Source organism: Megascapheus bottae, chromosome 15, assembly GCF_031878675.1.
Source record: "Megascapheus bottae isolate mThoBot1 chromosome 15, mThoBot2.hap1, whole genome shotgun sequence".
Lineage (NCBI taxonomy): Eukaryota > Metazoa > Chordata > Mammalia > Rodentia > Geomyidae > Megascapheus > Megascapheus bottae.
In genome coordinates, this window is record NC_143523.1 from 8,243,940 (window position 1) to 8,269,792 (window position 25,853).

General features: G+C 48.3%; 1 protein-coding gene and 1 long non-coding RNA gene across 4 annotated transcripts in view; one reads left to right on the forward strand and one right to left on the reverse strand.

The window, feature by feature from the left end:
• Positions 1-2,648: 2,648 nt before the first annotated feature.
• Positions 2,649-10,056, forward strand: LOC150053752 (uncharacterized). The gene is made up of 3 exons (XR_016537788.1): positions 2,649-2,767; positions 2,995-3,168; positions 8,942-10,056. It is a non-coding gene; the product is annotated as an uncharacterized LOC150053752 (long non-coding RNA).
• A 1,067-nt stretch (positions 10,057-11,123) lies between these two features.
• The window catches only part of Wdr11 (WD repeat domain 11), a 44,703-nt gene continuing 29,973 nt past the window's right edge, over positions 11,124-25,853 (reverse strand). For all 3 annotated transcript variants that reach the window (XM_090345732.1, XM_090345731.1, XM_090345734.1), the window contains exons 16-29: positions 25,438-25,585; positions 23,538-23,644; positions 23,100-23,214; positions 22,282-22,453; positions 19,004-19,112; positions 18,290-18,352; positions 17,335-17,400; positions 16,522-16,699; positions 15,700-15,795; positions 14,948-15,113; positions 14,136-14,233; positions 13,344-13,489; positions 13,044-13,124; positions 11,124-12,014 (exon numbers count right to left, since the gene is read on the reverse strand). In XM_090345732.1, coding sequence (XP_090201858.1) covers positions 11,858-12,014; positions 13,044-13,124; positions 13,344-13,489; positions 14,136-14,233; positions 14,948-15,113; positions 15,700-15,795; positions 16,522-16,699; positions 17,335-17,400; positions 18,290-18,352; positions 19,004-19,112; positions 22,282-22,453; positions 23,100-23,214; positions 23,538-23,644; positions 25,438-25,585 — 1,702 coding nt within the window. In that variant the 3' untranslated portion in view covers positions 11,124-11,857. The remainder of the gene's footprint in view (positions 12,015-13,043; positions 13,125-13,343; positions 13,490-14,135; positions 14,234-14,947; positions 15,114-15,699; positions 15,796-16,521; positions 16,700-17,334; positions 17,401-18,289; positions 18,353-19,003; positions 19,113-22,281; positions 22,454-23,099; positions 23,215-23,537; positions 23,645-25,437; positions 25,586-25,853) is intronic.

The following is a 25,853-nucleotide window of genomic DNA, read 5'->3' on the forward strand; positions in this document are numbered from 1 at the left end:
GTCTCCAGTCGGGAACTCTGCTGCACCATCTGCAGCATGAGACTTGCACAGCCTGGACTTTTCCAGGTGTGTGTGTGTGTGTGTGTGTGTGTGTGTGTGTGTGTATACAAGTGCGTGTGTGCATGCATGCCAGTACAGGGCCTGAACACACTATCTCTTAGCGTTTTTGCTCAAGGCTGTCAGTCTATTACTTGAGCATTTTGGGTGCTGACCTGGAGGTCGAGGCTCACAGTTGTTGCTGTCTGGGCTCACTTTCAGTCCCAGAATCTCAGCCTCCTTGTAGGTACGATTACAGGCGTGGGCCGAAGGCACTTGGTTTCTTCCAGCAGGTTCTTAGCTGGAGGAAGTTGGCTGCAGGCAGCCCATCCAGATCCCCCTTGGGTTTCCTCTGCCAGCGCCACGGCCTTCCAGAGCGGGGGTGGTTCCTGGGCCTTCCCGCGCTCTGAATCCACCATCAGGAATTCCAGGGTAAAGGCTGATGAAAAGCTGTGTCTGTACAAGGGAAGAAGAGAGCGGACTTTTTATGCGCTCCTCCTCTCATTATTTTAATTCTGACTTTCCCTGAAAACCTGAGAGCTTAATCTGGAATACAGTCTTGGAGTAAAAATCTAGCCCACTATTCCATGCAAAAGTACAGGTGCTACTGAGCGGTAGAACAGGAGGTGAGAAACACAGCGACCTCACAGTGTTGCCGTTCCTTCAACTCCGAGGCATCTCCACGGACTCAAGAGTGTGTGTATGCCTGTAGGTGTTGCAGGGGGGCTTGAACTCAGGGTCTCACCTTCTCCCCTCCCTTTTCGTTTCTTATTGGCTAAGCTTGGCACTCTAACCTCTTGTCCTACATTCCCAGCAACTATTCTTGAAGCCTGGGGGGGAAAATGGGAAGAATTTCAGGGAAACGTGTGCGGATGGTAACTCACTCATTCTTCATTATCTCCTCCAGAAAAAAAAGGTCAATGAGACCCAAGGCTGTGACCAAATAGAACCAGGCAGCAAATTTCCACCTCTTCATTAAAATCCTCAAGGCCCTGTTCTGCGCATGGCTTGTGGGTGGGGGTGCATAGCAGAACTATTCGGACAAGGTTTAAGGTGAGGTTCAGGGGAGAGGCGCCCCTCCTCGCCCCTCCTCTCCCCTCCCCTCCCCCCTCCTCTCCCCTCCCCTCCCCATCTTCCCCCTGGCCCCTCACCCTCACCCTCCTCTCCTCCTCCCCACCTCCCCTCCTCTTCCCTCCTCCTCTCCCTCCTCTCCTCCCCCCTCCCCGCCTCCTCTCTCCTCCTTTCCCTCCTCTCCTCCCCCCTCCCCTCCCCCTCCTCTCCTCCTCCCCACTTCCCCTCCTCCTCCCCACCTCCCCTCCTCCTCTCTCCCTCCTCTCCTCCCCCTCTCCCTCCTCTCCTCCCCCCTCCCCTCCTCCTCCCCCTCCCCTCCCCTCCTCCTCCCCCTCCCCTCCTCTCCTCCTCCCCCTCCCCTCCTCTCCTCCTCCCCCTCCCCTCCTCCTCTCTCCTCCTCTCCTCCCCCCTCCCCTCCTCCTCTCTCCTCCTCCCTCCCCTCCTCCTCTCTCCCCTTCTCCCTCTCCCTCCTCTCCTCCCCCTCCCCTCCTCCTCCCCCTCCTCCCCCTCCCCTCCTCCCCCTCCCCTCCTCCTCTCCCTCCTCTCCTCCCTCCTCCCCTCCTCCTCTCTCCTCCTCCCTCCTCCTCTCCCTCCTCTCTCCCCCTCCCCCCTCCCCTCCCCCTCCCCCTCCCCCTCCCCTCCCCCCCATCATGAGTGCTGGTTTTCACCCCATTCATCCGCATTTTCAGCTCACCCCCGCCCAGTGTGAAGTCCACACGTAAACCAGGCCCAGACGCCGGCTTGCCGGGCGCATTTAACAGTTCCTAAGCAGCCAGTTAAACCCGTCACTCTTTAAATGGTAGCCCTGGCGGGTCCGCCCGGCGGCCGGGGCGGGGCGGGGCGGGGCGGGGGCTCCCGGGGTCCTGGGGAGCGGGCGAGGGCGCGGGGGCGGCTGTCCGCGGGGGCACGGGGGTCCCCCAGCTGCGGGCGGGAGCGCCCTTCCCAGGCCCCGGCTGCGGGGTGGAGCCGCTGCTCCAGGCGGGACTGGGCGGCGGCGGCGGCGGCGGAGGCGGGGCGCAGCGCCACCGCGTGGCCGCGGCGCGGCGCCGCCGGGACCCGGGTTCCCGAGCCGTCGGGGGACCCGCATTCCCGAGCAGGCCGGCGCCGAGGGGCCCTGCGAGGCCGGGAAGGGCCGCATCTGGAGGCCCGGTGGGACGGCGTGGCGTCGAGAAGCCCCGGCAGCCTCGGTCCGGAGGCCGAGTGCGCCCCGAGCCGCCCGCGCCCGCCGCCCGTCCGGCTCACCCGGGCGGGCCGGCCGCAGCTGCGCGGCCTGGCGCTGGGGCCCGGCTTCTGTCTCCGAGGACTCGGAGCCGCCCGGAGGCTTCTGCGGGGCGCCAGGCCTCCGGGCTGGGTCACCCGCCGGGCCCTCCCCCTCTGCCCTGTCCCCGGCGGGGCCCCGAGGCCGGGCCGAGCCCTCGCTCCCGGGCGGGCGGGGGCCCTGAGCCTCGCCACTGCCCTTCCCCGAGCGGGGGAGCGCGGCCCGCGGGGCGGGGGCGAAGCGTAACCAGGGTAACCAGGGTCGAGCTGGGGCCGATCTTATGTCGTATTCACAGGCCCAGACGTACAGGAGCCCTGCGGGAACGAACGCCACGAAGTTCCTGGTGCTTCCAGTGAAGGCTGGAGAGGAGATGGCCCGGAGGTGGCAGCCACGTGGGAAAAGGTACCCAGGAGGAGAAGCGGGGTTGGCAGTTGGAAGGGGAGAGGGGGCCTCAGCCTTGCTGTGAGCCTGCCCGGGGAGCAGGCAGCCCTCGCTGCGGGACGTGGCCTCCCGGGGCAGAGGAGCCTCGCTGGAAGGCATCCGTGCACCGTCCCGGGGAGCACCCAGCTCCTTGAGGCCGCCGCCCGATGGGCTCCATGTCCTGATCTCTGCTGCCCTCTGCTGCCCAGGACCTGCCCATTCCGACACGGTCTGGATACTCATTAGAACCTGGGAACCAGGACGGGCAGAAATGTCCTCCAGTTCACACGGCACAGGAGCCTGCTACCCCCTGCACATCTGCCAGGCCTATCTGCAAGGCCCATGCGGGGCCAACCCAGGCCAGGAGGAAGACAGAAAGGCAGGTAAGATCCGTACCTTAAACAAACCAGCTGAAGTGGAGTCAGGACTGGAGAAGCCATCTGGGGGCTCAGATGGCTAAGATGGGACAGCAGAGAGGGTCCGGCCACAGTCACCCCAAGAAGGTTGGCCCCTCCCAGGAGGGCTGGGCAGGGCCTGGAGAAAGTCCTTTAGGGTGGTTTGGGTTGGGGGAGACTCGGTCTTTCAATTAAGCACAACTTCAATTGCTTTTTATGATGGGATACTTTCGTTGTTAAACCTATAGAACAATTGAAAAGTTGAGAAAATACAGATGAGAATATTTTAAACCACCCAGAATTCCACAGGAACACGTCACCACAGACAGGAGCTCACACCCGACATCTCTACATCTGGGTACATGGTATCCTGCTGCACTGCATTAGACATACCAGGACACCGCACATTGGGCTGTAATTTGCTTTTTAAGTAAGCATGCAGCATAAATATTATGTTCTTCTCACCTGTTTACTGAGCACCAACTATAAAGGAGATTTGTAAAATGTTTCATGCTGAACAGACCTAGTTACCAAAAAACCCTGCAAAGCTGTTGTCTACATATTTGCTGTGGATATTTAACAGAAATAGCAAAGAAGAAAGAAAAAGACAGTAGAGAAAGAAGAAAAAGAGGAAGAAAGAAAAAGGAAGAAAAAAAGGAAGATGAAGGAAAATGAAAAGGAGGAAGAGAAAGAAAATAGAAAAAAGAGAAAGGAAAAGAAAGGAGGGTAAAAGGAAGGAAAGAAGAAAAAGATGCCTGTAGTTCTAGCTACTCAGGAGGCTAAGATCTGAGGATCTTGGTTCAAAGGCAGCTGAGGCACTAAAGTCCATGAGACTCAACTCCAATTAAGCACCAGAAAACCAGAAGTGGTGCTGTGGCTCACCGTGGTAGGAGAGGTAGCCTTGAGCTGAAGAGCACTCAGACCCAGAGTTCAAGCCTCACAACCAACAACAACAACAGCAACAAAAAAAGGAGAAATAAAGTGAAGATGAAAGAAAACGGAAAGAAAATAAAGACAGAAAATGGGGAAAAGGGAAAAGGAAGGAAAGAAAAATGAGAGAAAGAAAAAGAGAAATGAAAGAAAAAAGTAGAGAAAAACAATGGAAAATAGAAGCCCTCACCCGGGAGGACAGACCCTAGCTATGCAGATCCCAGAGTCCGGACCCCAGCAAGCCCAGTGCAGGGCAGGAGTTCATGTTTGCATTGCAACACAGAAGAAATGCTCCATGGAGTCAGGGGATCTTGGGGGCAGGGGGGTAGCTGGGACACTCGGAGTCTGCAGGGGTAACGCCCATCCTCCATACCCAGCCTGAAGAGGGCCGCAGAAGGGCAGTTGAGAGACATCTCCTCACTGCCCTGAAGTGTGGGGGGCAGGCGGTCAGTGGTAGCTGGCCTGCGCAGGTGACTGGTGGAGCCTTCACTTACCAGTGAGAAGTGAGAAGGAAAGCAGGGGAGGGAGAAGGGTCGGGGGCTGTGCCAGGGCACCCAGTGCCCACTGCTCCCTAAGCGCCTGGGGCTCTGCTGCCCCACAAGTGCCCGCCGTGGTATCCCATCGCTGTAGCTGACTTTCCTGACTGCAGATGGGACCAGGGTTGTAAGCACTCACAGATGTGCTGTCCTGAGGCCCAGGGGCATGGGAGTGGGAGGGGACCCTGGGGACAAGGAAGGGATGCAGCAGGCCCCAGATGGCCCGCGCCCACTGGAGCCAGGGAGGGGAGCAGGGGCCAGGGCTGCAGTCATGGCTGCCCACTGGGCTCTCTGAAGGGGCATGGAAGGAGCTGACCTCACCAAATCAGACAACTTTCTGCACACAAGGCTGGTAGACATGTGAGCCTTGTACTGGCCATCTGTCCCCAGCGAGGCGTGATCCACGGCAGAGGGGAGGTGACAGCGCTGTGACCACCCAGGGCGGGAGGTGGATGGGCCTCCCTGAGGATGAGGATGTCCTTGCCTAGGGCTTCTGGGGTGAGGGGGTGGGTGTGGGGGGGAGGGGAAGCTCCTGACCCAGCCAGCAAGCACAGAGGAAGGGCGCCACTCAGGGTCAGGACGCTGCATCTCTGTCCCTTCCCATCTCTGGGAGGAGCTTAGAGAGCGAGCCAGGACATCGGGGGACATCTTGCTGGGAAGATGGTCCTCTCCCAGCCACCGGGGGCCACAGAGGTCCTGGTCGCCACCACTCTGATGGGAAAAGAAGACGTGCAGGAGAAGCAGGGCCCTGGCCACACGTCTCGGTCACCTGGGGCCCAGCTCTCAGGATGGCAGCTGATGGAACTTTTTTGAAAAATAAGAACTGTCCATGTAATTTGGGTGACCAGGCCAAGTGACTGACGGTGGGTCGAGGATGGGTCTCCAGGTACGAAACGTGTCATGCAGGCATGAAAAAGGAAGCCAGGTGTGGCCCCCAGGCCTTTGGTGATGGAGGTCACAGACTGTCCAAGCACGAGCTGCTTTTGGCGTAGAGATGTATTTTGTTTGGCTTGCGCTGAGCTCTTTCTAGTCAAGCCAATATTTTTTAAAAAGTGAGATATATCACATAGTTCTTTGAACTTCCAACTCCTTTTGAAAGATCAAAAGATTTGACACTGGGCCCTCCCCCTCCCTCTCCCTCCCAACCCCGCCCCCTGCCATTTTTCTGTTAGAAGTCTGCTGTAGCTGAGAGGTCTTTACCGCCTGTCTTTCCTGAGCTTGTGGCCCTGGTGCTATCTCCCACACAGGCCAGGCAGAGGCCCTGCACCTTGACTGTGTCCCTCCCACAAGGACTGTCCTAGCAGCTGGCACGCGACTCTCCAATTTGCTCTGGAGCCTTCAGATCAAGTTATCTGTGACAGGAAACATGTGGGTCCATCTGGACCTGGCCTGGACCTGAACCAAGCAACACAGGTGACGGAGCTCGTGGGCTGTGGGGGGATAGCAGAGTAAACAGGATGCCCACCACCTACTCCCTGCTCATCATCCTTACGAGCAGATGACGAATGCGTATCTTCCTGCATCCTCTGAATCAACCCCATGACACAATACTGGCGCTGTGTGCAGTCCCACGCAGAGAAGACAATGACCCAGCAAAGTCCTGGCATGTTCGGCACAGACCCCGCCATCGTGGGCCTAGGACAGTTCACCTGAGCAATAGCCTACCATTTTTGCAGTGAACCCTGCTCTACTGCCGCTCTCCACCACTGTCCACCACTGCCGAGAATCTACCACTGCTCTACATCTCAAGCTCTGTGACTTTGTTTTGCAAATGTTTTTCAGTCTGTGGTGGTTTGAGTTCTCAGATTCAGAACCCTGGGGCAGGCCAGGGTGACTGATCTTCCATTGTATACCAGATGCCAGCCAACCCACACCAGTCACCTCACCAAAACCAGAGCACGACCGCATGACTTTATTTAAAACATACATAATCACAGACACGTGGAGGGGCGGGAGAACACTTGACTGCCACATTAGCAGCCATGCCCAAGCTCCAGTTAGACTCCGGGTGGGCCGCCTGGGTCGCCAGAGGGGGCAGCCTGTGGGAAGCCTTTGGGCCGTGTACCCAGGCCTCGTGTCTTCTGTGAACTAGGCAGATGCTCATGCAGGGGCCCCGAGAACGTGGTAGGGCCTAGGACCCACAGGTGAGTACCGAGGCAGGAGTCTCAGCTCCGCAAGAGCCCGAATGTGTTCTCTCAGGTTTAAAGGTGGCGACTGAGAGGCTGAGGGCAGAAGTGGAGGACAGAGGGGGGCCAGGGAACCTGGAAAGGTCAGGGGGCATCAGAGGCAATCTCAGTCACTCAGTCCTGGCTGTATCCACTTCTGCAGCCTGCAAATGGCAGACACAGATCCTCGTAGGCACAGTTCTCACAGTCTAATTTAAACACATACAATTCCCACGAATAATCAAAGGAGCATCAATTAGACGGACTCCAGACTTCTCTACAGGTCTAGTAGACACTGGGAGGCAGTGAAATGTCTCCGAAATACAGAACAAAAAAATAACTGCATGGAGCCAAGCACTGAACAGAATCTAAACAAATAAATGGAGTGTGAGATGGTTCTAGGCCAAGTGCTGAGGAGCTGGACGGCTACTGCATTATTTTTCTGTCTTCTATGAGCTTGAAAACACTCCATGTTTTTAAAAAGGAAAGCAAAATAGAGAAGACAAGAAAGCTGAGAGAATGTATTACTTGCAGCTATAGATCAGAGAAAATTCTCTTCAGGCAGGGGGAGCACTGTGTCCAGGCCAAGAAGGACACAGCAGCCAGGGGCATGGTAAGGAGCTGAGCCACTTTAAATGGATATCAACTGTCTGGGAGAAGAAGAATACATTCTGAGCTTACACAGAGAATGAAAACACATGATAATGGTCATGTGTAAGTCTTAAAAGGGATTTAGGAGGTCCTAAGCTCCTTTTGTTGCTCTGAAAATGGGCAAGACACTAATTTATACTTATCTTTAACAGTAAGTGAAAGACACATGATGTAACTGCACAGGGAATCACTAAACAACATTAAAGAACAATAGAAAGACGAGTGAAACATGGAATAATAAAAATACTAATCTGAAAGAAGATAAGGAAAGAAAGGGGGCTTATAAAACATAGGCAAATCACAAAACAATGGTAGATTGAACTGAATAGCAGAAGTGATACCAGTATATAAACGGCTTAGTGTTCTGAATGGAAGACAAAATGAGAGTCAAGTCTGATGGGATAACATTAGAAGAGACCAAACATATTAAGGATAGAGAAGGCTCATGGACAGTTTAAGGATGAAAGGAAAGAGCATGGCAGAGGAGTTGTCAAGCAGGGTAGGTGTTGGGGGAAGAGGCCACACGTGCGGGGAGACAGAGGCCCGATGGTTTGGCCCTGGCAGCAGCCTGGTTCTCTTCCTAGGAATGTCCTGGGCTCATGCAGTTAGGAGCAGGCTCAGTGGCTGGAGGTACATGGCAGGTGCTAAGTGCTGGGGTGCTCGGAGAGGAGTCAGTCGGTGTAGGGTCCATGCATTCTCATATAGAGTAGGCTCAATGGAGAGGCCTTACAGGTAAGCTCACCCCAGCTGCAGCCTGGGATGAGGAGACAGAGGCAGGAGGCAGAGCCGGGCTCCAGGATGTCCTCCGGGCAACAGCAGCAGCAGAGACAAGGAATGCCAGTACACAAGGGCACCTAGGCTAGAAGGAAAGCTGCCCTAGCACCAACTGTGCAGAAACCTGAACACGCTGAGAAATGTCCTTCTGCTAGTGTATGTGCCACCCGCTGCCACAAAACCTCTAGGCTTTCCAACATTGTTTCGATGATCGAAGCGTCAAACTGTATATGAAATCAACCTACCTTCTCTCTTGGAAAGGAATGAAGTCAGATGAATTCAGAGAGCCCCAAGGCTGTGTTCTGGAAAAGGATGTCATCTCCGGGTGAGGTGCCAGCCTCCTGCAGGGTGGAGTCCCCTGGGTCACTCTGCTGCCACACTGCTGGATACCTTAGACATTGCTCTGTCCACTGCTTGGAATGGTATCAGATACCCAGAAAAATATTCCCTGTGCATCCCAGGAGACTGTCACCTCAGAGCACTCCCTGGGGTGCTAATACTCAGCATGAAAAAGAAAGGCAGGCAGAAAGCAGATGGGCAGAGGAGCAGAGGGGAGATGGCTGTGTCCAGTCACATGGGTCTAGCTAGGTCCCAGCTGAAACACAGGCAAGCCTGGCTCCAGTTCTCTGCACAGTCTCCAGGAGGCCGGAGAGGGCCTTGTTTCTCCCAAGCCCTTGACTTTTCTGTCCTTTGGTTTTCCCTGAGGAACCTGTCCTTTTGGAGACAACATTCTGACACTCACTCTGGAGCATAACCGTGGTATGAAGCATGTGCTGTGAGATTGCAAGGAGTGCACGGAGGCCTGAGCAACTTGTGAGGGCCACGACTGTGTGTGCTGAGCTCTGCTCCAGGAGGATCCTGATGCTGGGAGGGTTCAGGGCTGGGGTTCGCTCTTCAGGGCTTGAGGGGTGGCACTGGCATGGGCACCTGCAGAGCCGTGGAAGCACCAGACCACAGCACAGAGAAAGGGTCTGCCGGCTCATCCTTCCCCTCCAGCTGCAAGCACGCACACACCACACACAGAAGGGAAATACTCCATCTCCAGACAGTGGGTGCTTCTTGCTTTCACATCTACCAACAGACTGTAGGAAACATGACAATGCCCCCCCCCTTTTTTTTCTTGAAAGCACATACTTTATCCTGTGGACATCAGCTGTAACAAGATGCTGTCAGACCTTTACCCAGGCCTTACATTTTCTGGAAACTGTAATTCAAGGAAGCATCACTCACTTTTGCTAGAGATGGCATGTCATAAGTCCTGCTATTTGTGTCTGAAGCAATACTTGTCAGTAGATAAGACCTTTCTAGAAAATTCTGCTCTGTGTGGCTTAATCCTTCCTGCTCATGAAGTTCCTCTCCATCTACTGCCCCAGGAAAAGAATAAAGATGAAGGCTCCAGCTGGGTACTGGTGGCTCCCTCCTCTAATCGCAGCTACTCAGAAGGCTGAGATCTGAGGCTCTCAGTTCAAAGGCAGTGCAGCAGGAAAGTCTGAAAGACTCGTCTCCAATTAACTACTAAAAAATAAAGATGGAAATGAAATGGTGGTTTAAGTGGTAAAGCACTAGTCTTGAGCAAAACAGCTCAAGGACATTGCTCAGGTCCTGAGTCCAAGTTCCAGGACTGGCATGAAACAAAAATTTTAAGCCGGGCATGGTGGCTGATGACTGTAATCTAGCTACTCAGGAGGCTGAGATCTGAGGATCAAGGTTCAGAGCCAGCCCGGGCACAAAAGGCACAAAAGGACCGGAGGCTCTTATCTCCAATTAACCTCTAGAAAATGGGAAGTGGGGCTTGGCTCAAGGGTAGGATGCTAGCCCTGAGCTAATGAGTTCAGGGACAGCGCCCAGGCCAAGTTCAAGCCCCAGGACTCACAAAAAATAAAGCCTCCAACACAGAAACAAGAGACCTGCAGAGAAGTCCTTGTCCATTTCCATAATGAGACAATACCTCATGGCCTCTCTGTTGGCCTCAAAATGTACTAATTTAACTTACAAAATCTACTACTCTGGAATAAAATTTCTTCTGGCTTGCTGGGTTTGGTGGTGAGGGCTAGGGTGTGGGTGTAGTGACGGAGTGACGGTTTGGGGGACAGGCCTTTGGGAGGCGATTTGATTAAGTGTGGATCACATGGAATTGGGCCTACATGGAGGACGAGGGCCCTGACAACACAGGGAAGACAGGTGCATGCACAGAAAGGCCAGGACCCTGAGTGTGGCCTGCTCCAGGCCAGGAAGTGTGGGCACCTTGAACCTGGACTTAAGCCTGCTGAGCTCTGAGAACAAGGGTGTGTGATATGAGCTGCCCAGTGTGTAGTGTGTGGTTTTAGTGGCATGAGTTGCCCAGATGCTGGCTGAATAGATGCAGTCACCTAGAATAACACCCATGACCGTCGGAAGTCCTAGTGCATCCTGCCAGGCCAGGAGAAGAACAAGTTGGGGAGCCTAGTACGGGACCAAGCATGAAGCCAGGGCTCTCTTTCAGCACTGTGCAGGTGCCTGGGGACGAGCAGGCCATCCCTGTGTTTTGGGTAGGAAGGAGCAGAGTACTAAGGCTGGAAAGAGTGTGTCTATCTAAAAACAATGCCGCCTTGTGAGCAGGAAGCTATGTGGCTGACCTGAGAGCTGACAGTAGACCTGCTTTCACCGAGAAGCCGGGGCAGGCGTGTCCAGGGACTGTGGGCTCCTCTCCATGCTGACCGGAGGCTGAGCAGTTGGGTGACCTCTGCAGTCCATCTCCACCTGGCCTCGGTACAGAGCAGAGATGAGAAGTGCACCTGCGATCCCCGCACCAAAGAGGCCTCGGAAGAGGACTGCAGCCTGAGGCAAGCATGGGCGATGGAGCAAGCCCCAGACTCAAAAGAACTCAGACACTCAATGACCCACAGGCTCCGGGGGAAGTTTCCTTTTTATTTGTATGATTTTTGTGGATATAAACATTTAAATTCTCAGCAATAATTTATGATAGTTACATCTCATTGATTCCAGCTATTGGAAGAACACAAAGACAAACGACAAAAAGACATTTCAACTGAGGTTATTGGAATGTATCACAGGAGTAAAATCCTAAATACCACAGGCCACCCTCACATCCTGACACTCAACACAAAGCTGTTTAACCTGCCCACAAGCCCAGGAGACTAAAATTACAAAAGTCAGTGAGTGTCTGAACTAAGGATTCACCCATGTTTTCAATTTTCAAGGTAAGAAAATGAGAGCTACTCCAGTAAGCTCATTTAAATACTTCTGTACACTTAAGTGATTACATATAATCATGTACATGAAAATTGGTCTCACAAACTTCCTTCACTATAGAATTATCAAACACTTTACATTTGGCCAATGAGAAGAGAAATTCAATTTCTTGAAAAAAGTTAAAAAGTATTTCCAGGGATCTTAAAGCTTTTTTTCCAAGAATGTGAAATGTCAGAGCTCCACTTATCTCTGAGCTCCCAGCCCAAATATAAAATGCCTGCAGTACTGAGCGTGCACGGCTTTAGCCAGCGGTGGAAAGGCCCACGAGGACCCTGCCTTCCATGTGCATCTGCATGTAGGCCACAACCGTGACCACAGCAAGCAGAGCGCCCCTCTGGTTCCATGTCTGCAGTCCCAGCGCATACCCCGTCACTCCTCCGTTAGCTCTTCCTTGTGCAACACAAGCTCGTCCAACAAATCTTTGCCAGCTGCTCCAGCTTTTGAAGCAAAAAGCACCGCTCCCTGCTTAAAACCAAGGTTCTTCAAGCTTCGGGCATAATCCGCATATATGGCAGTGATGAGTCTCTGTACTCCCCAGTTAAGGAAGAGAAGAACAGGAATGGCGGCTGATACTCCTCACAAGCTGGTGAGGGCAGAAGACAGGCCTGGCTGCTCTGCAGGGCCCTGGATGATGATGGGGGGGGGTTCACTGCATTTCACACCAGCTCAGCCCACTGCCCTCCTCCAGGACCCAACAATATCCTCCCCAATACTCTTACCCCCACCCCTGAACTGAGGAAGGGAAACAGGAAGCTGACTAGAGAAAGGTAGCTCAGCATGGCTCCGCGTCATCTGAGAGGCTGGATCACCACGCATCTCTGTGTTAGGACTTTAGACAGCTCCTCGGCCCTGTTCTGACATCTTACATGGCACTGTGTGCCAGGCAATGTCACCAGTAGCTAGATGCGTGGTCTGGAGTAAGCACAAGCTTTAGTCTGGTTTAAGCTTTAAAAAATACATTTTCATGGGACCAAAGACCAGACATGTAGAAATGAGGGCATGTGTAATAATTCAAGAAACAGTGCTATAAGAAAAAGGAGGGCCAAGCAAATACAGGAGACTGGGGGCTATATTCTCAAGCTCATTCCTGTCAAAGAAAACAATGAGATGTGAGTGACAGCCACGAGATATGGGACATCTGTGGGTGTGGGTGGCCAGTGGCTGCCCGTATGAACATCCAGGCTCTGGCCTGTTCGTATCAGGTTGTCTTTCTAGTGCAGTAGGAGTTCTCTATTTTTTCATTCTGCGTTTTCTAGATACATATACACTTTACTCCATGGAATATCTTGTTTTGAAAAAATATTCTTTTAAAGTACATGCTCTTATGTGTGTTCAAACACACATCATGCAAGGGCCCCCTCCCTTCACCATCCTCCATACTCCCCCTGTCCCAGCACACACAACCACCAGCAGTGTGGCTTCTGCCCCGAATTCTCTTTCCTGCTTGTGCTTCCCCGCTGATCCTGGAGAATCAGAACATGGGCCCAGGTCGTACAGTGAGAAGGGAGCCTAAACCCACTCATGCCACTCAGCATAAACATCCTTGCAAAGGATATCTGTGTCTTCGCTGACCTCAAAGGCACCATACTTGAGGCAGGCCTCCACAAATAAGGCTGCTCTGTCAAAGTACCTCATGCTGTTCGAGAGAAGAAGGTAAGTTACCCTTTGTGATTCTGTCCTGGGCAGGGAGCCACACCCAAGAGGGCATGTACGACAGAAGAGGTTCATACTTCTGTGGAGGGAGAGAGCTCTGAGTCCCACTGGCACCCCACTCCAAACCCATAGATCATGTGTGTCCCCAGCTTCGATACTTAAGAACACTGCCAAGTAGTCAAGGTCACAGATGTGGATGTACCTGTGGAGTGTCTCTGCCACGCTGGAGAAGCAGCCCAGAGAGAGAAGGACCAGGAGGGCCTTGGACTTCTGATTAACTTGTGGGGAACAAAGGTGGTCAACCCAGCGCTTGAGAACGTCTGCACACTCTTCAGGATTTAATCGGACCTGAGAAAGATGCCTGTGTTACAAACTAAAACATCCTGCAAACCAGAGTGAGGGCTGTTGCTCCTAAACAAACATGGACAGTCATGATCTAGAAGCTGCTGTTACCTGAGTGGTGAGGATCTGAGCCTGCAGGACCAAGGGCATGGCAGCACTGGTGGGCTGCAGGCGGCTGAGCAGGACCCAGCCGAGAGGAGGCAACTGCTTTCACTTAATTACTACCAGGGTGAGCTCCATTTTCCATTGGAAGAAATGTAACTTACACTCGAAGAATAGGAAGGAGGATGAACATTTCAAGAAAATATTTGCAGGTCTAGGCAAATATTGCAGAGCGATGGCTCACGCCTGTAATCCTAGCTATTCAGGAAGCTGAGATCTGAGGATCAAGGTTCAAGGCCAGCTCGGGCACAAAAGGACCTGAGTCTCTTATCTCCCATTAACCTCTAGAAAATGGGAAGTCGGGGTAGGGTGGTAGCCTTGAGCTGAAGAGCTCAGGGTCAACACCCAGGCCAAGTTCAAGCTCCATGACCCACCAAAAAGTTTACAAAGCAGTTTTGTAAGCCAAAGAACACTTCCCAAATCATGGACCAGAGTTCAAGACTGACCGGGGTACCCGGTCCTGCTCCAGACGTCGACACGCGCTGCGTACCTTTGCAAGCCAGGCTGCCCGGTTCCACTCGCCATAGGTCTGCAGGTAGCGACAGGCATCCGCAGCCTTGTCTATCAGGCACAGCAACTGGACTCCCTCTGGAAGACAGAAGACCTCATGTGACACACAGCGCTCAGCCTGACAACTCACTAAAGAGGAGTCACCAGCTGACTCTTGTTAGCCTTGACCATTTTATACTGGGTGAGCATCCCTATCCCGTAAACCTAAGAGCCAACTGCTTCAGGCTCTGAAACTTTCTGAGCACCGATATAACACCACATGTGGAAAATTCTACACCATGAAACCTTGTTACATGCATAAAATCATTAAAGCTACTGCAGGCTCAATGTGTCAAGTGTAGATGAAACACTGACCTGCCTCATTACATGCACACACAAATATTCCAAAATCTGAAACATTTCTGGTCTTAGCATTTCAGATAAGGAAAACTCAACCTATACACAATGGAGATGTTGTTGATTTAAATTAAAACAGAGCTCCACAGTGTTAGCATTCAAGTAAGCTGAGTAGAAAGCAGAGTCCAGTGAATAAATAAATAAATGAGGCACGCCTCATGGACAGGTTTTACTGATCTCGATTGCTCAGGCCTGTCCAAAGTACACCTACGGTCTTTACAATCAGCAGCACCCCTTTCATGCTTACCACAGGTTCTGGTTTACATCTAAAGTATCACCATCTTACAAATAGCTAGCAACGTTTTCTATTTTCTTTAAGCATACAGAAAAAGGAAAGCTGTATCTTCAGTAATCAACAAGCAACACCACTGTGCATGGCCACCAGGTGGGTCCTACCTGCCAGCTTGCCATTAGCAATCATGTTAGTTGCCACCAGCTTAATGGTGCTCTGCGAGGGTCCCGAGGAGGTGACAGTGGTAACCAGACAGGCTTTCAGAGAGTCGCAGTAATAATGCTGGTTTTCTGCACTTGTTTCCAACAGCAATTGCACAGCTCTGTCTGTCTGGTAAGAGCAACAGTCTTGAAATTAGGAAAACATTACCTTTCAGCACCTCTTAAAATTCCTATTGTAACACCCAAGTCTACAGTTTCAGAAAGACAGGATTTTCAAAGGCAGGATTTGAATGCTTTCTTCACATATATGAAACACAGCAGAAATCCTGGCCCATGGAAAGGTGTTCAATGCTTGAGTGGCCAGCCAACGCAGGATGCAGGAAGCAAAAACAAAATGTCTGGGCTTCATCAGACATTATGAAAGCCAAAGTTACAGCTGGCCAAATAAAGCATTTCTCCTGGTATGTCTTAAAGAAAATTACCCACCCCTGAAAACACCATAGTACATCTTACTTGGATGAGCTCTGAAACATAATCTGGTGGTATTATTTTTAAAGGAAGTCTTCCTGTACAGGAAGCATATATACTTGAGAGAAACCCTACCACATATGAAATATATGTATGCATATATACACCAACATATCTATATGCAGACACGCACACATACAGATATGTGTGTGTGCATAATGATGCTTTGAGAATGAACACACTAGCAATTCCATGAAGCATAAAGAGAAGTACAAACACTGACATACTTGACCCAAGAGTAACAGCTGGTCAGTACATTTCCTAGTGTGATCATAAGTTGACCGTTTCACTTCTTGTAGATTAACCCTTTCCAGCTGAAATTTCTATAGTAGGAAAAAAAAACACACAAAAGAAAATTAAGTCCGAATTGTAATAAGACTTTGGAACTATTTTAAATTAAAATGCATTTAATAAAATCATTTTAGAAAACATTATTTTGACTTTAGAATTTACTAGTTAATTTTATAGAAACTCAACAAGTTCATACAAACATAAAAAAAAGCATGTTGAAACATACTCTCATTTATATATGTATTCACTTGCTTACAGAAATGGACACTTAATAGTATGAACAAAAAAGTCCTCTGTTTTCAAGCATTTTTCTGGAAATTAAACTTTGAAGCTGCCAAGCTGGGCACAGCAGTATACACTGCAATCCCAACACTCGGGAGGCTATGGTAGGAGGATCTTGAGCCCAGGCCAAGCCTGGACCATTTGTCTCAAAATAAACATCCAAGAATAAAATAAATAAAAAACAAACTAGCTTTATATTTTAAACAGCAAACTTAAACCAAGTTAAAAATAAAACACACCTTCTCAGTTCAGAAATTAAAATTAAGTATTTAATGTCTATTTTTTTAAAAAATAAACAAAATCAGTGCATATGGTCTTTTCAAGTCCTGAACCAGCCATTTCTTACTCGAATGTGCCAGAAGACTTTTTTGCTATGAGAGAGGGACTTTAACATAGGCTTGATAGTCTGTGGCACTGAAGATGTTTTGAGAAGATAGGAATAATGTGACAACACCTGCAAAGCCACCACAACTCACCTGGAAGTAGGCATTTTCGCAGAGGATGTCATAGCAGATGTCCAGTGGGTTGTTCAATTTGTCCCAAGGAATGGCTTCTTTGGTCACCGCTGTGCCTCCCAACTTGGCCTGGGACAGACTGTGCAGGTAGTGGGCGGCGACTGTCCAGAAGTGCAGCTCCGACTCATCGCCGTAGAGCCTGGGAGGATTGAGACACGGTCACCACTGCCCTCAAGTACATAAAGGGCCTGGCATCAAGGAAAGGGGGAGACAGCAAGTTCTCTAGGCTTATTATTAAGTTTCCAGGGCCACTGGTCAGCACATCCCGGCAGCCTTGCTCTGTGAAGAACAATTAGCTAGCTGGTTTGCCATTAGCATGTGATTCAGGTAGCATCTTCCCAGGAGAAAGATGTGCCTTTGGGATAGGAGGGTAGAGAAAGTACAAAACTAATTTGCTGCTTATTCTTGTGAGAATGGCAAGAAATGTCTTCCTTGTAAGTGACAACTCTGCAGTCCAGTGAGAAAGTGCATGTCAGGATTTTAAATGTGACACTGGATTTAACTACATGCTGCTTTATCTGGTATTTCACAGCATAGTTTACAGAACTGCTATGGGGGAAAAGTCCTTTCAATACCAAAGCCCAGATCTCATGTGTGAAATTTAACCTGATGTTCCTACTATTTATATTACTATTCCTAAAATTATTTGAAAGTCAAATCTAAAGAAGGAACTCATTTTCTAAAATGTAGGTCAATTTGACTAGGTGCTATAAACCCTTAATAAGAGTTAACTTAAATTCCCTATCACTTTCAGAATACTTTCAACAATGTTACCTTGAAACAAGCAGGCACCTCTGCAGGAGAGAGAATTCTGGATCAAGCAGGAGTTTCTTGATGTCGCTGCAGAGGTAAGATAAACATTCTGAATCAAACACTAATACAAGATATACAATACATTCTTGAAAGGGAAAATCTCAAAGCATATCTGTAGAACATACAAAAGCCAGTGTCGTGGCTGTGTGTGACCAAGCATTAGGAAAGCTGAGGGGCTGGGGGTGCACAGAGCACTAAAAGAACCCAGCAGCTACCACAGGAGAGTGGGCTCCAACCTAGCTCTGCAGGACTGTAAACTCAACCCCTAACTACAGGAGCAAAGACGCCGCTGTTGATCAAGTTATTTTGGTAATCCTAAGAACGGTATATACTTTAAAAGAAGATGACATTCAACAACTCTCAAACAATTCCCAAAGTAAAATATTTAAGGAAGAATAGCTAGTATTTCTATATACTGGTGTTTCTAAGATGGTTAAAGGTGGAATATTCACAAGTCTAAATCAAAATGTGCTATATTTGACCAAGAACTCGAAATGGACTCATACTTTTCTCCTTCCTTTGTCTTATTCCTACTGCTCTTGGCTCAAAGGTACATATCAATTATGATGCCAGAGCCATGCACACACAGTGCTGGCTGTAGAACTCAGCTTGGAAGAGGGAAGGAGGTGGAGAAGAAACACCTGTGTGCCCTCTGGAACGGGGCTTCATGGGGAAGGGATGGTGGGAGCAGATGAACTACAGTATGATACACCCCACCTCCTGGTCCTTGTGACTGCTGAGTAGATGATTTGTCTCAAGGGAAAGAATACTATGAAGGGAAACAAACTCCAGTGACTAGAATGGCTTCTCTTTGGACCATAATATTTTTAAAACATTATTTTAACTTTGCAAAGCACAAGATAATGTGCTTATCTTTGTCATAGTCTTAGCTCTGAATAAAATACAGAGTACTTACTTAGACAATGAATTCAACTGCTCTTGAAGGAGATTCTTTATTTCTTCATTTTCTGGATAATCACTGTACAGAGAAGATTTTGAATGAGTTAATCATGCTTTCATTTATAACTACTTATCTCTTTACCAGAAAAACATTGTTTTGGTATAGAGACAACCTCTTTGTAGCCGTTGGTTAAAAAGCTGGCTATAGACCAAAGTAGCAACAGGATACCAGGATTCCCACAAATCATCATTACCAACTGTTTTTACCTTACAGAGTCAAATAAAGAAGTGCATAAAGAAAGCCCCTTTGGGAAATTTACTAGCAGGCCCTAAAAACCAGGTTTATATTTCTTTTCACTTAGAACATACACTGACTACTGGAATGTGCATATCCTGTACAGCAGAAAGGCCATCCGTTTCTCTGAGTAGGTTTCATCACAATTATACAAGGCTGCAGTCTCCTCACTCTCTAGCAGACTTCATCTTAAAGCTCCCATGCAGACTTTAAGTCCACACAAACATCCAGGGAAAACTTCTTACATACTCACTACTCTAACCTGACCTCCAATTTTCACAAAGGTCTGGTAAAAACCAGAGCCTGACTAGGAACTCGGGGAGATTGTCTGCTTTTCTCTGATTGGTTTTTATGGTTTATATGTTGACTAATTTTCAAGGGTGTCCTTCAACCACCAGTAAAATGTGAAAGGAAAACAAAACTGAAATCACTCACATGTGAGAAATGTCCAAAGAATACTTCCCTTTCCATGGCTGGTGCAGTAAGAAGGCTTTGAGGGCAAGGGCGGCCCTGGGAACGAGGAGATACGGGCACCACACAGGCTCTAGATAACAAAGAAATTCACTTTGGCTTCTAACAGAAAAGCTCTAGTTATTGGATGACCTTCAGGACATCGGTTAGGTGCTCAGCCAGGTACAATGGGAGATGCCATTCCGATTTGGGAAACAGGTTAAGAACAGGGAGGCTCTCTGTAGTCAGGTCTGATTAATATATTCTCTTTCCTCTTTTTAAAATTTAAATGTCCTGTGTGAACTAAAACTCCAGTACTTCTTGAATAAAAGATTCAAGGTAATGACCCAACAGATACCAATTAAACTCAATTTTTTTTTGGGGGGGGGGATAGTTGTGGGGCTTGAAGTCAGGGCCTGAGCACTGTCCTTGGGCTTTTTTCAAGGCTAGAGCTCTACCACTTGAGACACAGCATCACTTCCAGCTTTTTTCTATGTATATGGTACCAAGGAATCGAACCTGGTCTTCGTGCATGCTAGGCAAGCAGTCTACCATCAGGCCAAATTCCCGGCCTCATTTTTTTAAAATGTTAAAACAAGACTGGGCGCAGTTGCTCACTTTTGTAATCCTCGCTACTCAGGAGGCTGAGATCTGAAGATCAAGATTCAAAGCCAGCCTGGGTACAAAAGGATCTGAGACTCTTATCTCCAATTAACCTCTAGAAAATGGGAAGTGGGGCTAGGCTCAAGGGTAGGACGATAGCCTTTAGCTGAAGAGTTCAGGGACAGCACCCAGGCCCAGTTCAAGCCCCATGACCCCCCCCCCCAAAAAAAAAGTTAAAACAATTTTGAGGTGCATCCCTTGTCTTTTCTGACTTTAAATATGGTTCATGGACTCAAGTACCGAAGGGGTGGGCGGCCTCTGATTTGAACCCAGGCATTCCCAGCATTCTTGAAAATTCAGGGGGCTGGTGTCCTCCACAGCCTGTGGATGGCTAGGTCAGTACACCTAAAAAAGAGTTGCCTGCTGGGGATACAGTATGCATGTTTAGTAAGCACAGAGCTCTGGATCTGGTGAAGACTTCCTTCTCATGTGCTCTACAGTGGTCTTGAGTTGAGTTAGGATGAAGTACTTGGCACTATGCCAGCACCACTCAAGTGTGTGGAAGCTGAATTACACTAAAGTGGTATCACACAAGTCTCACCCTGGCATTCCTTTAACATGCTCCTAAAAGACTCTATAATGCATTATCATGACATTTAGGTCACTGAAAAAGCAGCAAAGAACGATTCTCAAATTCTATTTTTTTTGTTGTTGGCCCTAGGACTTGACTCTGGGCCTGGGTGTTGTCCTTGAGCTCTTCAGCTCAAGGCTACCACCCTACCACTGGAGCCACAGAGCCACTTCCAGTTTTCTGGTGGTTAATTGGAGATAAGAATCTCACAGACTTTAGTACCTAGGGGTTTTGAACCAAGATCCTTAGATCTCAGCCTCTTGAGTAGCTAGGATTACAGGTGTGAGCCACTGTGTCTAGCTCCATTCTCGAATTCTAAAATAGGAATTCTAAGGAATTCTAATCTTCTAGATTTGTCTAATTGTATCAAAATGAACTTCAGGATATGGGGACAAGCAGTTTTTCTTTGCTGTTGTTGGTTTTCTCCTTTTTGTCTTCTTTGTTCATTTTTCATTTGGGGGAGGGAAAGGAAGGGAAAAGGATGAACAAATGCAGCAGGAGTACAGAGAAGGCAGGGAAATTGAGAGAGAGCAAGGGAAAGGGAGACACTGTCTAGAAAGAAGTATGCTGGGCACTAGTGGTTCCCATCTGCTCAGCAGGCTAAGATCTGAAGATCTCAGTTCAAAGCCAGTGCTTGGCAGTAAAGTTTGTAGGATTTTCACCTCCAATTAACCACCAGGAAACTGAAAGTGGCCCTGTGGTTCAAAGTGGTAGATCACTAGCCTTAAGCAAAAGAAGCTCAGGGACAGCATCCAGTCCCTGAGTTCAAATCAACACAAAATTTTAAAAAAGGAAGAAATGTACTCATTACCTAACTCATGTAACTGTAACCCCACTGCACATCACCTTTATAATAATTTTAAATTTGTCTGCCTCCTGTTTGGAGGAAAAGGCATGTCTACGATATCGTAATGAGTATATGTTTGTGATGTTTAATGTTAGGAAGGAAAACTGAAAATATATCAAATGCATATGGCTTTAAATAACCTTTATTTTTACCTCACACGGATAAGGCCCCAATATTCTAATTTCCCAGATATCTTCTGGAAAATATTCATTTTTCCCATGAGCATATTCATGTATATATTTCTAAGTCTACATCTGTACTATCAGTTCTCATTCTTTATTAAGTGCTGTTTTCAATTTAAAGTTCAACTGTAGAATGTGTACACAAAGCTGACTAACCTTTCCCCATGAGGCAAGCGTTAGGAAAATGCGATCTCATTGGCTATGGGACAGGTGAGATGTTAAACATGGGTTACATGTTCTGCTGTCAGTTTAATTGAAGAATAAGTTACCAAGGGTTTGGAGTTTTATGGATTCATCTTTTAAAAAGGTGGAAGAAAACTTTTTGACATTTATATTCCCACACTTCTTTTCCTAGAAGTAAGAAGTGGATTAATAGGAAATCGCCCTTCAGCTCTTAGCCTTTTTGGTCACCTTGTTCTGGGGCAGGCACATGGGTTGCATTTCCCTGGAAGGAGCCCTGACCATCCTGCTGAGGCCACACACACCAGGTCAGGTCTGTGAAGCAATGCACCTGCCGTCACGTGCAGGCAGACATCTGCACAGTCACAGTGCTGGTACCCAACTGTAGAGGGCGGGGCAGTGACAAACGCCAGCTCTCACAGGCAGCCTGCCCAATTGGCGGTGCTGGGAACACAAGAGCAAGAGTCAGGGCAGAGCTCAATGCCTAACTGCCTCTCCAAGGGCCAAGTTCTGACTCTCCTAAGGGACAAATGATTTCCATCAAATGACTACACGAGACTAGAGAATTTTTTATAAATTCAGCCTGGCCTGATCTACCAGTGGTAAGCTGGGAGAATAGTCAATGCTGGAGTCTTGCCTCAATTAGAATTAGAATCACCATTCCCGCCACAAGAACCTTCCAAAGGTGAACAAGCCGGAAGACAAAAGTTCATTTGTGTTCTTAAACATTCTTGGATAAGGCAGGAGCTCTGCCTCCGGAAGGTGACATGGCGTGACCAGCAGCACTAGCTTCAAGCACACAAACACGGGAAGACCTTACCTGTTAACTCCTGCTCATCCATTCTGAAACACGTGGACTTCATAGACATCTCCAGAATCCTGATGCAGCCATCATCTGATGCCAAGATCACTTTGTCTGATGTGCACCAGTCCACGTCCAATATCCGGAAGGTCACGTTTCTCCCACTCCTTAAACTGCTCACCATCTGAACCTGCAAGGATGCAGGTCAAGAACAATGTTTAACGTAATGAGGTATATGTCAATGAAGACAGGCCCATGGCATGTCTACAACCTGTCTCTGCCCATCAATCTATCTGCACATGCTGACCATATTTAAAAGGTCATAATCACAAGATCACACGAAAACTCCAATCAGGACGTCTCACAGAAAGTCATTTTGTTTTTGTGTTACCGGCACTGGGATTTGATTCAGGGCTTCATGTATCTTTGCTTTATCACTTGAGATATGCCTCAGCTTTCAAAAGCGAAAATTTATAGAAGTTTTTTTTTGTGTTGGTCTTGGGGTTTGAACTCCAAGCATGGGCTGGAGCTGTCTTGTTCAAGGCTAGCCTTTACCACTTGAGTCACAGCTCTGTTTCTGGTTTTTTTGGTAGTTAATTGGAGATTGGAGTCTCACAGGCTTTCTTGCCTAGACTGGCTTCAAACCATGATCCTCAGACCTCAGTTTCCTGAGTATTTAGGAATACAGGCATAAGCGACTGGCAGAGAGAACCATTTTAAGAAGTTTGACATCCCTATTTCATGGTTTTCTTTTTCTAATTTAGGAAAAAGAACAGGGGAACAGAACCAGCTGTGGTAACGGCAGCCTCATCCATTTTGGTTTCATGGTGGCTTACCTCTTTAGTATCCCACACTTCAGCACCATCATTGTACATCGCTATCAATTTCTGGTTTCCTTTGCCAGGGGCAAAGCGAATTTTCCTCACCCAGCTTCGGTGTGTGGGTATTCCTCTGAGGACAAACACACAAAAACATCCACGTGATGTAAACTGATGAAGCTGTATCTGGTGTGTCCCTGGTTCCGTTCCTGATGAGGTCTGATCATGGAAAGCCACTATATACTCTATGGTAGGGGCTGCATCTGACACAAGAGCCTGCTCTAGAATGTCTGCAAGACCCAGGGCTCCTGTGTGGCCATCTGCAGATAAGGGCCTACTATGAGGGACCCACAGCTTGGCCATGTTTACTGGTCCTGAATATAAGACAGAAGCTTCCAAAACAGCCATAATCAATAGGGCATTTTCCTTTTAACAGAATTCATTTTTGGTTCATACCTGGATGCTCTGCCTTTTAAATCCCAAAAGTTTAAATTTCCATCCATATCTCCAAGCACTAATGTATCCCCCTTCCAAGCGATACAGGTAATACTGCCCATGCTTCCCTAGAAAACAGAACAATGACAGACCATTGATGGTAGCCTGCCAAATATAAGAGCATGAACAACAAGACCACCAATGGAAGCCCATCAATGGTAGCCCATCAACTAGAGTCCATCAACTGTGAGCCACTGGAATATTTTTATTTGATGACCATGATGGTATAATTAAGAAGTTTTAATTAGGCTTAACTATAAAGGTTTTTACTTTAGTATGAACGATATCAGACTATAAAGTATAGACAGGGAAAACTACACAGCACATCAATTTTAACTCTGAAGAGAATATTTCAATTTGATGAAAATTGTTATTGGAGCCAGATTTATGGAGAAAGGTTGACTTTAGGAATAAATTAGAAAAAAAAGAAACCTAAAAGAAGAACAATGAAAAGTCTACAGAACTTGCTGCACCTTGTCTCTTACTGCTAAAAAGACAAATAGTGCACTCCAAGGGAAATTCAGTTTCAAGACTAATTGTGCGTCAACTTTTCAACTGAACAAAGCATCAGAGCTTTGCTGGTATCTTCTGGGAAGTCTGGCGTAATTAAGGTGGAGGATAAAGTTTCTGAAGGACATGAACAGGCGAGCTCACAGGGAGCTCTGCCACACACAGGGCTAAGGAAGTGCTGCTTATTAGACTGAAATCTAGCCCGAGCCTGTCAAGGCATCAGAAGTTCAGTGGCCTGGGCAGAGTTGCAGCTTTATCACTTACACTTACACTGGTGTGGGACTTGTCCATGTTTACCTATCCTTGGTTATTTAATCTTGAATTTCTCATTCACAGAGCGAGTCAAGTTCATGAAAGTAGAGGGATTCTTCTAAGTGCTAACATATCATAAAGGTAAAGGCCTTACAGTCATTGAGGTCCTATGAGAGAGAGCAGAGGCCTCTCACAGCAGCCATCATTCAATTTACTTCGGCCACACGAACATACCACGTTTGCCTACCTGCACCCCGCCAGACTCCCACCTGCACTCCAAGGAAACCCTGGGCCACCAGCACAAGGGTTAGCCTTCTACTGGAACATCTCATTGTGGCTTTTTTTTTTTTTTTTTGCCAGTCCTGGGTTTGAGCTTAGGGCCTGAGCACTGTCCTTGGACTTTCTCAAGGCTAGAGCTCTACCACTTGAGCCACAGCACCACTTCTGCCTTTTTTCTATGTATGTAGTACTGAGGAATCGAACCTGGATCTTCATGCATACTAAGCAAGCACTCTACCACTAGGCCAAACTCCTGGCCCCTCATTGTGACAATTTTTAACACACACTTTAAAAATCCCCTCATGTCTCTATTTAACCATTCAAGTTAACGTTTTGTTATCTACTAAAATCAGCCTGTAACGTGTACACTGACACAAATTATTCACTATAAATCTTTAAGGAGTACACAAGAACAAAATACTACTGCTAGCAGATCACAATTACCTTGAACAGAACTGGACTCTAAATCCCATCTTCTAGGCAAACATGGGAGTGGAAATAAAATGATATAGACATGAAGAGCCGAGACCCAGATGCCCCTCAGCCATACTTCGAGGCCAGTAATCCTGGGGAAGTTACTAATTCTTCTTCGAAATAAATGGAGATAATTCCTCCTGGATTATCATGGTGATAAATGTGAGCAACACTGGTAAATGTTTAACCAAAATCCTCGTTATTCTCTAGCACTACAGAGTCAGTTCCAAGGGTGCCAATGTCTCCTTACACAGTACTTATTACTAAGTTTGCCTTCACTAGACACAGGTCAACAAACTCCAGGACAAAAACTCCTGATGGAGATTTGACCCACAGGCAGACTTACATCAGGTGGAATCCGGGCACTATCTTTCATGGAGTTTCCTTCCACAGTGAGATGATAGACTTGGCCATCATTATCAGTGAAGACAAAATGCTCACGAGCAGAGATGCTCTGACTGAGTTCAGATTTACTTTCTGCCTCCTGCAACAAACTACAGGACAGAGGGAAATGAGATGAAGATGTCTTCTTTTTCTGGGAGTCATGCCTGGAATTGAGCTGCCCATGGTACAGATCCATTGACAGAGGTCCAGCTAAGAATGGACAAACATAAACACTCTTAAACAAAAAAGTTTCCTGGCCCAAGGAAAAGTGATGCAAAGTCAGCACCAGTAGAACTCCACAGTGGAGGTATGCACGGCCTGTCTTTACCTCTGGAACTTTCTGTTTGTCGGTTTAGGCATTGTTGGGGATGACACACA